This window comes from Mus caroli, unplaced genomic scaffold (genome assembly GCF_978045245.1).
Source record: "Mus caroli unplaced genomic scaffold, Mus_caroli_1 scaffold_20, whole genome shotgun sequence".
Taxonomy (NCBI): Eukaryota; Metazoa; Chordata; class Mammalia; order Rodentia; family Muridae; genus Mus; species Mus caroli.
Window position 1 is genome coordinate 36,280,028 of NW_028227275.1, and position 12,874 is coordinate 36,292,901.

The 12,874-nt window shown below is 40.7% G+C and overlaps 1 protein-coding gene across 1 annotated transcript in view; it reads left to right on the forward strand.

The window, feature by feature from the left end:
* Pgm5 (phosphoglucomutase 5) overlaps positions 1 to 12,874 on the forward strand; it is a 171,231-nt gene that overhangs the window by 96,501 nt on the left and 61,856 nt on the right. Inside the window, exon 7 of the mRNA XM_021152015.3 lies at positions 6,008 to 6,123. Coding sequence (XP_021007674.1) covers positions 6,008 to 6,123 — 116 coding nt within the window. The remainder of the gene's footprint in view (positions 1 to 6,007; positions 6,124 to 12,874) is intronic.

The window sequence follows — 12,874 nt, forward strand, 5'->3', positions numbered from 1 at the left end:
CAACACTGTTTTCATATGCTTAGAAAAATTGTCTGCAGTCATTTTAATGGGACAGCTCAATGTTTTGGGTTTATTTTTTCTTGAGACTGTGAATTGGCCCATCAATCACATCGGTTTAAGAGTGGACTTAAGATTATAATTAGAAGACTTTGGAGGATAGCTCAGTGCTGGAGTTCTTGCCTACTGTGTTCAAGGTTTATCACTGGAAGAAAAAAAAAAAAAGAAGAAGGAGAACGTAGGGGTGATTGCTATTAGAAAAAACAGGTTCCGATGCACTCAGCCTTGTTCACATTTACGATTTGGGAAGGCTTCCTTTAAAAAGGATTTTAAAGTACAATTTCATATAAGCCTTTTACCAGACAGCAGAGCCAGACAGCAGAGCCAGACATCAAAGGGCTCTTGGGGTGAATACATCCATGTAATGATACCAAAGAACTAACTTGGAGGCTATGCTACATGCCTACCTGGACATTAACAGTGTGCAGGAGGCTTGCTTGGTCGAGTAGGAAAATGTTGCTGATTCAAACATGCATTTAATCTTAAATACTCCAGAGGGATTTTTTTCATACAAATTAACTTTTAAAAATAGTTAAATAATCCCCCCTGCCATAGGGTCTGACTCTTTGAAGTCAGGCAGGCTGGCTTCAGATTTCTGACCCTCCTTACTTCAGTCTCCTGAGTGCCGTGCCACCATGCCTAGCTTTAAAATGAACTTCAAATGTAAATATAAGGTGCATGTAAAAAAACAAAACAAAACAGCTTGGGAAGAAAATGTATGTAGTCTAAGGGATTTTCATATAATGAGCCCCCACACAGCAACCACTGGTGTGAAGAAACCAGCTTCCTCGTGCCTGCTTCACCACTGTTCTTCAGCAACCCCCCACCCCCAGATGAACAACAACCTGATTTCTGCCACCTGTGATTGATTTTGCCCATTTTACATCGTGTCTAAGTGGGACACGGCATTATTCCTTTGTCTGGCTTCTTTTACTCCATGTTACCACTCACTGCTTCCGTTGTTCTATATTGTGGAGGTTCACTCAGTTTTGCTGTCTTATGGTACGGCACTGTACAGTACTACACTGTACTGTGTCGGACTGTAGTCAGTATGAATCCGCATCCCTCCATGATGAGCCTTCCATATCATCTCCAGCACTGGCAATTCCCTCCTTCTCCTCTAGGATTGTGGGTAGTAATAGTTCACTATGGTTTTAGTATGCCATTTCAAGTGATTTTTATATGCTAATTGGGTCCTTTGAATATCATCCCTGTGTAAAGTGTGTGCTTTTTACATTTTGTTTTTCCTTTTCTTTGGGGACTTTTAATTTTTAAAAAATGACTCATAGAAATTCAGAATATGGATTTTCTAAACCTTCTAAACCTTGAAGATGAGGGCTTTGAAAAGAGGGCTAAGAATTCAGAACTCAGAACATAGAATATGCTTCCCTTTGGTTATGAAAGGTAATATTTGGATTTAGGTAAAGGGACCAGATCTTGTCACCTTTAAATCTGTTACAACTTTCTTGCAGCTGGATTATAAAATCAGCTGGTTGTACTCGAAAAGCTTTGATCCCTTCCTAAAGTCACGTTGAAAATGAATCCCCTCCAGAGCCCAGGTGTTGAGAGGTGAGAGGATAAAGAAGCGAGGCTTGGAAGAAATGATGGGGCCCAGCACGGCTCCTTCCTTGTTAATGAATTTACAACCCTTTTGAAACATGTTTCATGAGCAGGTGGCAAGATAGCTCTCCCATATTTTGCTTCGTGAGGACATAGCAAGAAGTTCCCCATCAGGCCAAATGTAGGCACTGCACTCTTGGACATTCCCCACCCTCCAGAGCCTCAAGAAATAACTTTCTCTTCTCTATAAATCGCCCAGTCTGCATTCTATTTCAGTGTGACAAAATGTACCCAGACAGACGTTGAGATGACAGATCACTTATGAGAGACTTTGACAGAGATTGGAAACAGACAGTTAATCTGAGTTAAATTAATGACACAGATTAAGCACTGTACAACAATGGCAAATGGCAGGAGCATCTTTGGAGAATAGAGAAGAAGAGCTCAGTCTTTAGGAGCACAGAGTACAAGGAGGGACGTGAGAGAAGCTGTGAGGCAGAGACTGTGTCCATCTGGAAGTCACTTTCTTGGAAATCTGCATACCCTGGCTGAGGAGACTTAATGCAGCATGTTCCGTTAGCTACCAGGGCTCATTCTCCCTGGTAGAAGACTTGGAGCCTCGACAGTCTTCTTACTCTTAGCTTCCTTAGGCAGAGTTTGCTCTCAGCATATGGGAGCAGCGGTCAGGGAGAGGCATTCATGAGCAGCTTCAGGTTTGGCTTTTGGGATAAGGGCTTGTAGACTCCAGGGGCTTCCTGCCAACAGGTCGAAGGCATGCTGTCTGTTGAGTGCTATGCTTGGGATGAGTCCCAAGTTCAGGGTAGGGGGTAGGGACGGGAATTCCTTTCTGACCCCAAGACATAATCAATTTATGCTCAGGGTCCTGGAATTTAATTACCCATCTTGTCTCAGCTTGAATAGCTGCAACAGCGGCAGCTCATAGTTACAAAAGTATCTGGTTCTCTACAGTCCAGCAGCAGCCCCAGCCTGGTTCCCCCCAGCCCCCACCCTGCAACAGTGATTAATTGGAAAGGGTGGGAACTGGGGAAATCCTTTCCCCTCCCTTCAGTCCTGCCAACTTGGCTTTGAACCTGCAAGAGTAATTTGAACAAAGATCATGTGTCCTTCCTTGTTACCTGCTCTCTTCCCTCTCATCTTCCCCGTGTTGTACATTCTCTTTGGCACTCTAGCGTGTTTACATTTGTTAGGTTTATGGTGACCCCTGTTTTTCTATGGGCTCCTTTAGGCTTCTGTGTGATTTATTTCTCCTCCTTTGAGCTTTTGACCATGAAATCAGCAGCCCTTTGTTCTAAGGTTTGTGGAGAGATTCTTCCATTGTTCCTCTCAGGATGGAAATGTGATTATATATTTCTTCTTAATATGAAAAGAAGATAAGCTGGATCCTTTGAGTTGAATGAGCATCTCAGTGATACATAACAGTGGCACAGATTCCTTTGTTCGGGGCTTCATTTTCTGTATATATTGGCGAGATGCATTCAGGGTGTTAGATAACACAATGGTTTGTTTAATGGCATTTCTATACTCACATTCGTAAGCTATTCATTATCATGACTAAATTCCTGAGACAGTAACTTGGAATAAGAAAATATTTACTTTAGGTCAAAGTTTTAAAAGTTTCAGTTCAAGTTGGCTAGAGCCACTGTTTTGGGCCTAGGGTGAAGTAGAGTATTGTGACAGCAGGAATATGTGGTAGTGGCTGCCGTGAGGGCCAGGGAGCAGGCTAACCATGTGGCCCCCAAAAGCTTGAATCAAGTGACCTTCTTCCTCCATCCAGGATTCATATTGCACAATTCTCCTGCCTCTAAACGGTCTACTCAAAATATGAATCCATCAGTACATTTCACTCTTACATCATGACCAGTGTGACCGCCTCATCTCTGGAGACACCTTTATATCCTGCCCAAGGGCATGCTTCCTTAATCATCTTGTTGTCTCTTAATCCAATCAAGTTGACAACTAACATCAGCTATCTCAATATCATAAGTTATCTGTCCATTCCCCTAGGACATTTACTTATATTGTTCCCGTTATTGTAAATGGTAACCGATCAGTCTTGTCAAATCTGGGGTGCCCGCTATTGAGTAACACCACACCAACAAACTTCCTATGAGCAAATTTCTTTTAGAATCATTGCCTGGGGCCTGGTTCTAAAAGAAATTTGCTCATAGGAAGTTGGTTCCTTTCTACCGTGAAGATTAAAGTTGCATCCACAATCAACACTATGCCATTTAGGTTTCTACTACTATAACAAAATCCCTATGGCAGTCAACTTAGAGTGAAGATGGGTTTGCTCTGGTTTTAGAGGCTTCATTCCTTAGTTACTGGACCATGTTGCCTTTGGGACTATAGCGATGTAATCTATATTAGTGAGAGCACATGGTTCAGAAACCGATCACCTCATGAGAAATCAAAAAGAGAGACAGAGGATGAGGTCAACATCCAGCAATCCATTTGAGGATGTGTCCCCAGTGACCACAAACCTCCCACTGAGTGTTACTTAATGTTTTTTACAATGTTTAATAATGCTGAGCTGAGAACCAAGCCATAAGGTGTGGGCATTTAGAGACCATGTCATAGGGATATATCTGAACTATAGCCAGGGGACAGTGAGGAAAGAGATCAGAAGAGACACATCTGACTACTGAAGACACATAAAAGGCCTCATCCAACACCCAAGGAGCCCTGAAATGGCTTCACAGAGTTGTACCAAAATGAAGAAGAATGACAGATCTTTGACTATTCCACACAGGCTAATCACTAATTGGGCTGACCTATAGTAGCCCTTTGACTTTGAGTGAGACATGTCTTATTGAAAGAGAGCCATGTTTGTGACCTTGCCACAGACCGGGCTCAGTCCCCCACTCCCCCAGTCCGTGGGAATCAGGGTCTCAGACAGATGGGCATAGAGTCGGCGGGAATTGGGGTGACAAACAGACTCGGCACAAGAGAGTATGGATCTGAATGTAATTTGTCAAATCGAGCATCAAACTTTTTATACAGGAGAAAATAGGGAAGTTAGGTGACAATGAAGATACTGGATTCTTACATAAAACAGAGGAATGCAAACATGGAAGGACTGGCAGGAACCAACTGGGATAAAATTCAATGTTAACAACTGGGATCAAAAACAGCTCCACCTAAGGTCCACTTAATCTTAGAAGCCAGGGGCCCGGGTTTCGTGCCCTTGCTGTAGTTCCTACTCTAGTCTACTGTATAGTCCACCTTCCCCCTAGGCCATTGTAAATACTTGTATAAGGGTGTAACTCAGCTATCTATAGTTCTAAGTATCTACTCTGGTTCCTCTTTAGGTCACAAACTTCCTTCTTCCTAAATAATGGTAAATTCCTGTGTAGGGCAGTGACTTAGCTATCCATGCCGAAGGTCAGATCAAGAACTGACTAGAATCTAACTTAGCTATATGTCAAAATATCAATCCTTAGGAGCACTTATACTAAAGCAATATTAAGGGAAAGCACACAGATCCGTTTACCAACTAAAGCAAGGACATTGGAGCATTCATTACACAGGATGCCACAGTTCCAGGAGACTAAGTTTCCAGGAACTTTTCGCCTCAGGACCACACCCAGGCTTTTCAGCCTGTCAGGAGGGTCACTACCAGAGTGGATGTAGCATGACCTTGAAGCCATTGGCATCCCTAAGTGCTGGTGAATGAAGATTCCAGCCATAAAGTATCTAGCCGTGTGTGTGTGTGTGTGTGTGTGTGTGTGTGTGTGTGTGTACACATTGTGTGTGCGTTTGCACAGTATAGGTTGGTTTTGTGACTGTGAACCATAGTGAACCATGGTATCTACTTCCTATCATTTCTAGAGTTGAATTACTGTTTCATAGGGTATAGACAGATTCCTACTGAGTAAATGTTGTCAAACAACCCCTGAATGTGCACAAATGCTGTCTTAATTTAGATTCCCTTGTCTTAAGCAAACTCTTGGCAAAAGACAAAGAACATCTATGTGTACGTTGATATTAGAACAGTTCACACATTGACTTTGTATATATTGTATTATAGAGAAAGCAAAGTTGGGAGAACTGAAATATTCTACGTACTCTCTAACACATGGCTTAGCCGGTGCGTGGTGGCGCACGCCTTTAATCCCAGCACTGGGAGGCAGAGGCAGGCAGGTTTCTGAGTTCGAGGCCAGCCTGGTCTACAGAGTTCCAGGATAGCCAGGATTATACAGAGAAACCCTGTCTCAAAAAAAAAAAAATGGCCTAGAAACTGTCAACAGCTCTTCAAGTTGTTCTGAAATGTAGTTAGGAGACAAGCAGATCACAGGTCTTCTTATTGAGCCGAGGAAATAAAGGAAATCAGGCATGTGAACTGACAGTTACCTCAACTTTCATTTTTCAGAGTGGCTAAATCAATGAAGGTCCCTGTGTATGAGACCCCTGCTGGATGGAGATTCTTCTCAAATCTGATGGACTCCGGACGCTGCTCTCTGTGTGGAGAGGAGAGCTTCGGCACTGGTAGGCTCGGCTGGGCTGATGTTACTGGTGAGGGTGGCTGAAATTCCGCAAACCCACTGGAGACTTGTAAACAATCTGGAAGAGTTATTTAGAGGCCAAAAAGTAAAAAATAGAAAACCAGGGAAACCCAGCAGGATGCAGGTAGTGACACATTAACTTCTTTTGGATATCTTTAAAGATGGCCCTTTCTTTAAAAGGAAGTTCATTTGAAAATGATAAATGTAGACAGAATATGATATTAGTCACACCACTCAATCTCAGGGTTCTGTCTTTATTATTATTTGGTTATTATTTATTATTTGATCATTTTATTTTGTAGTGCTGAGGACTGAACTTTGTCAGACCTTCTAAATTTTACTTGAGATAGGGTCTCACTATACAAATCAGCTTTGAACATGTGATCTTGAACTCTAGAGTAGCTAGGATTATAGGTGTGGTTCAATATGTTGCACGTTGCTTTTTTTTTTTTTTTAATTTTGTTTTTCAGAACAGAGTTTCTATGTGTTGCCCTGGCTGTCCTGAAACTAGCTTTGTAGACTCATAGAACTCTGTAGATCTTGAACTCACAGACATCCACCTGCCTCTGCCTCCCCAGTGGTGGTATTAATGGTGTGTGCCACCAAGGCTGGCTTTTTTTTTTTTTTTTTTTTTTTTTTTTTTTTTTTTAAGACAAGGTCTTTCTATGTAGCTGAGGCTAGTTTAGAATTCACTAAATAGCTCAGGCTGGCCTCAAATTTGGATTTTCATCTTCCTACCATTAACTCCTGGGTGTTTGGCAGGTGCCACCATGTCCTTCCCTCTCTTTTAAAAATTAATCAGCATGGATTTTGCTACTCTCTCTACAAAGAAAGTTACCTTTCCCGATGGTTAAGAAGCAGCAGTCTCCTGTCCCCCAAAGCTCATCTCCTTATTCCTGAATATTTTAGTGGGAATTTTTAAACATAAAACCTCATTGGAAACAGCATATAACCATGGTGCTATTGACACAGTTAAAATGTTTAAAATTCCTTCTTTTAGTGCCTTACAAGGTCACTCCATTGCTTTGTGTATTTCTACAAATCCTGTTATAATTTGTATCTTTATTCTCCTACATACAGTCCTATACCTCTGGCTGCCTTCATTTTTAATTTTTTATTTTCAATATTTATATTTATCTATTATTTCCTTTGTTTGATGTGATGATATATTTACTGAAGGAACTCTGATGTTGTATTTTTCTTTCTTTTTTTTTGATTTTTAATATTTTTATTACATATTTTCCTCAATTACATTTCCAATGCTATCCCAAAAGTCCCCCATAGCGCCCCCCACTTCCCTACCCACCCATTCCCATTCTTTTGGCCCTGGCATTCCCCTATATTGGGGCATATAAAGTTTGCAAGTCCAATGGGCCTCTCTTTCCATTGATGGCCGACTAGGCCATCTTTCGATACATATGCAGCTAGAGACAAGAGCTCCGGGGTTCTGGTTAGTACATTATGTTGTTCCAACAATAGGGTTGCAGATCCCTTTAGCTCCTTGGGTACTTTCTCTAGCTTCTCCATTGGGAGCCCTGTGATACATCCAATAGCTGACTGTGAACATCCACTCCTGTGTTTGCTAGGCCCCGGCATCGTCTCACAAGAGACAGCTATATTTGGGTCCTTTCAGCAAAATCTTGCTAGTGTATGCAATGGTGTCAGCGTTTAGAAGCTGATTATGGGATGGATCCCTGGATACGGCAGTCTCTAAATGGTCCATCCTTTCATCACAGCTACGAACTTTGTCTCTGTAACTCCTTCCCTGGGTGTTTTGTTCCCAATTCTAAGAAGGTGCACAGTGTCCACACTTTGGTCTTCATTCTTCTTGAGTTTCATGCGTTTATCAAATTGTATCTTATATCTTGGGTATCCTAAGTTTTGGGCTAATATCCACTTATCAGTGAATACATATTGTGTGAGTTCTTTTGTGATTGTGTTATTTCACTCAAGATGATGCCCTCCAGGTCCATCCATTTGGCTAGGAATTTCATAAATTCATTCTTTTTAATAGCTGAGTAGTACTCCATTGTGTAAATGTACCATAATTTCTGTATCCATTCCTCTGTTGAGGGACATCTGAGATAGAGCCTCATTATGTAATTCAAGTTGGCCTTGAACTCTCAGAACTCTCAGTCTTTCTGATTCTGCCTCTCAAGTATTGGGATGGTCAATGTGTGCCAGCCTACCTGGCTTTGCCTTTTAGTCCTATCATTTACCTTCATTTTTAAAACAGTTTCCATATCCCCAGGATAAGTGCCTATCTGTGTAAGTTGTTGGTCTCCATTAGATTTGGCTGACAACAGGGCCATCTCGGACTCTAGTTCTATTGTGTGTCTTACTACTTGACAGTTTTTTGCTTTTACTTGCTCTTTGTGGCTCTCATGATTTTTAATCCAAAGTATGTGAATAAAAATGGTACATATGTGGGTAAGCAGTACTTGAGTCCAGAAGATGGCACAGCTCTTCCCTCAGGCCAATTAATATGGAAGGTTAAGTTCGTCTAGGCTGTAGTTGAGTTGGGTTTGGGCTTTATTGTTTACATTCTAAACTCCAGTGTACCACAGGCCTGAAGTTGTTCTAGAGGTAGGATGCTTTGCAATGACTTCCGAACATATAGCAGCTCCCTCTTTCTCCCTTGTCCTTCAGAGGCGAGACTTGATGTCCTAGCCTGTGTGTGCTGAATGGCTTGTTGCTATTTAGAACTCACAATACCCTTTGCCTTGTGGTGGCAGATCTCTAAGGAGTTCAGGAAAATTCTGTAGATTTCCTGGCCTTTTCTCATTGGTAAGATTTTTAAAAGACTTTTCTTTTACAGACTTCTCTACAATCAGGGTGCAGAAATAGAACTGCACATGCTATTTCTTAATGAGTTGCCCTGATATCTGTTTTAGTCCCCATTCAATAGGTTTTCTTCTATTAGGAACCAAAAGATCTTAGAGTATAACTGGTCAATATATTTCTTAGTCTCTTTGAGCACTTGGGGAAGTGTTTGCAGGCATTCAAACTCAGGACTTTGCACATGTTAGGCAAAGGCTGTGCCACTTACTCCCACCCCAACCTAGAAGTCTTTTAAAATTTGTGTTGCATGTTCCGTTGAGCTTTGCATATTTGAATTTTTCACATTCTTACCCCCATTTTTCTCCAAGTCAATTAGTGTTTACCCAGAAAAGCACAACTATTACTACTAATATTATTTTAGCACATTCTGTTATTAACTTTAGTGCTTTCATTTCCAAAAGTTATATATTATCATCGTTTTTTTTTTCTTCTGGTGCTCAGTCAAATGTATTTTTTTGATATTTTCCCCACAATACTGATATCTTTTTAAAAATATTATCTTGTTACATAATGATCATCCTCAAAATTGTAGTCGATGACAAGTAGTTTCTATAGTTTAATATTTGGCAACTATTTTTATCAATACTTTTTTAATTTGTAAAATTGCTACCATGCTTTAGGTTATTTTTTTTTCTATTCATGTTTCCCTTGTAGCTCATCTAAGAATGGCTACTGGATTCACCAGGCACATCATTAGAACTTAGTGATGCAGCTGAGCGGTGGTGGTGCATGCCTTTAATCCCAGCACTTGGGAGGCAGAGGCAGGCAGATTTCTGAGTTCGAGGCCAGCCTGGTCTACAGAGTGAGTTCCAGGACCGCCAGGGCTACACAGAGAAACCCTGTCTTGAAAAAAAAAAAAAACCAAAAACAACAACAGAAAAAGAACTTAGCGATGCACTAACATATCCTTCCCCCCTCTTTATTTTGTAAATGTAAATGAAAACTAATGATCTCCCCATATCAAACTACACTTGAATTGCTAAGAATAAGTTGTATTTGGCAATGTTGAAACAGATTGCAATAAAGCCACTTTAAATGGTCATAATGACAGTCTTTTAGGCCAAATTCATAAAGAAACCTTTTTTCTTGGCCTATTTTCTTCTCTTGTCAAAATGAGTTATACTCCAGTAGAATTACCATTAACATCTCAGGAAGGCTAGCATGCTCTTTATTTCCTTGGACAGAAAGAGACCATAGCAAACTTTCTCAAATATGACTGTCTGGACTCAAATGGGTTGTTGACAGTTCTGCTTGGTAGAGCCATGGCTGTTGAGTCCTTCTCTGTGGGTGTCTAACAAATGGAACTCTTTTCTTCTTCCTCTAGTGTTCTGTGTGCTTCCATCAGAGACCATGATACAAAATGATCAGAAATCTTAAGTTACATATAGTAACATAATTCTGCTCAGTTGCTAGTAAGATAGCACAAATACAGCAACTGGAGTGGAAAATATGGCATCCCAGTAATCTCTTCTCCTCTAGTTCCATACACATTTACAGAATGCTTACAATGTACCTTGTGTTTTATAACTTCTTTATAAATAAGAGGATAAAATATTACGTATATAAACCATGCTGTACTTTTATGTGATAGCTAGTTTCTGTCAACTTGACCTAAACCTAGAGTCATCTGGGAAGAAGAAACCTTAACTGAAGAATTGCTTTGATCGTATGGCCTGTAGATATATCTGTGGAGCATTTTGTTGATTGCTCATTGATGTAGGTGCTCCCAGTCCACTGTGGGCGGTGCTGTCCTATGCAGGTGGGCCTAAGCTGTATAAGAAAGGAGTTGAACAAATCAATAAGTCGTGTTTCTCTTCAGTCTCTGCTTCAGTTTCTGCCTCCAGGTTCTTGTCTTGAGTTTTTGTCATGACTTCCCTCAGTGACAGATTATGACCTGCAGGTTGTAAGATGAATAAATCCTATCCCTCTTAAGTTGATTTTTGGTCAGTATTTTATCACCACAGTAGAAAGACAACTAGGACAGTTTATTAATATGTATTTCAACTTAATAAACATTTATTAATTGTTTCCCAATTATAAAACATTATATTGGGTCATCTGTCCAATATAAAGTGATGAAGACCATATCCTTAAGGATAATGAGATGTCTACAAAGCCTTTGCAGGCTATAGAGAGGCATAGAGAATATACTTTAGAAGATGAGATAAGGAGAAAATGCAGTAGGCTGGAAGCTTAGAGCATGCTTTTTGAAAGAGATGAAAGGTGAGCTTGTGCTTGAAGAATGGGGAGGATTTTAAAGCATAGACATGAAAGACCAAGGCCCTGCCGGATGGCATAATGTCAGAAAGCTAATGGAGGTGGAAGAACAGGGGCATGTTTTGTAAGTGGTCAATTCTCCACTCTTCTAGAGTAGTGGTTTTCAAATATGGATCATGAGATTAATATAATATCATCCATTGTGTTAAGGAATAGGAACTGTGAGAAAGCAATGTAGTTCAGATGCTGCTTGCCAAAATTTCTGTGTACATGTAAATATACACATGCACATGTACTTTCTCTTGGCAAACTGCCCTTATTGTATGTAGATCATGGTGAAAATATCTGAGAGCATCTTTGGCCAGAATCACAGAGCTTCCCATAAAAGGCAGAGAGTAAATATTTTAGGCTTTACCAGCCAGAAGGTCTTATGGGGTCTCTGTTGAAATTTCTTAGCTCTATGACTGTAGCACAAAGCAACCATAGATAATGACTAAACAAACCAGCATTGTTGTTTTCTTATAAAGTGTTAGTCACGGAAACAAGCATGAGTCCCGAGTTTGCCCAAGGGCTGAGTTCGCCCATTTGCTACCCCTGAACACAGAGTCAGGTAGAGGAAAGAGCTTCAAGAGACAGGACTGGAAATATCATGAGAGTCTGAAGCCTCCACTGCCTCAGATGCTGAGCCCTAAGCAGATGGCTCTCAGCTAGCTAGCAGTGGGAGGCCACACCCAGCGTGCGCGTGGGGAGGTCAGCCTGCAGATGCTTTCAGCAAGCTTTTCTCTGAGATAGAGATGCTGACTGCAACATGAAGGCTGGACTGGATAGGAATTTTAAAAGGCTTTTGCTTTTAGAGTTGTCTGCCATTTTTCCTTTCAAGAAACACAGGAGACTTTTTTTTTTTTTCATGTCAAGGGTTTTTAAATTGTTATATCTTCTGCCATTTTGGCAGGTTAAAATGATATTAGCCTACTTTGATAGATGGAGCTTTGAGCCCAAGGAATAGTGAAATGGGTCTCCCAGGGCTCCCAAGCCTGAAAAGGTCTTCATTTTCATTAAATCTAGCAGAACTAAAAGGCAGTTCTCTGGCTTTTTTTTTGGTGCACACTGCTTCTACCGTGCTTGTCAGTCTTTCCATGAACATAATGACTCCTTCTGCCTCTAAAACAGTTGACAACCAATCTAGTGCCTGCAGAAGCAGGGCACTGAATTTAGGGAAGAGAAGTGGCTTCATTCAGCTCTTCCATCAGGCTTCCTTAATGCCAGGTCTCAGAAAGGCTGTGATCTGGCTGTACAAGAATCACAGGGAAGCTTTGTTGATTTTGTGTGTGTGTGTAACTTCTATCCTATTCATACATATATATTCAAATTATATAATATATATACAATTTATTTGAAACATGTGCATGTGTATATATATATATGTATGTATGTATGTATGTGTTTATGTATATGTGTATATGTGTATATGTATATGTATATCCCTGATTCAAAATGGTGCCTGGGGCTTTGCATTTTGAAGAAATATCTTTAAGTAGTTCTGGTATACATCCAGAAACAAAGAAAACTATCAGTGTTTCTGATGTGCATCGTGACTGGGAGAAAGCATATGTTTGAGATTTCACATTGGGTTGCACTAAGCAGGACGAGGGCACAGGGCTTGTGACTCATATCCA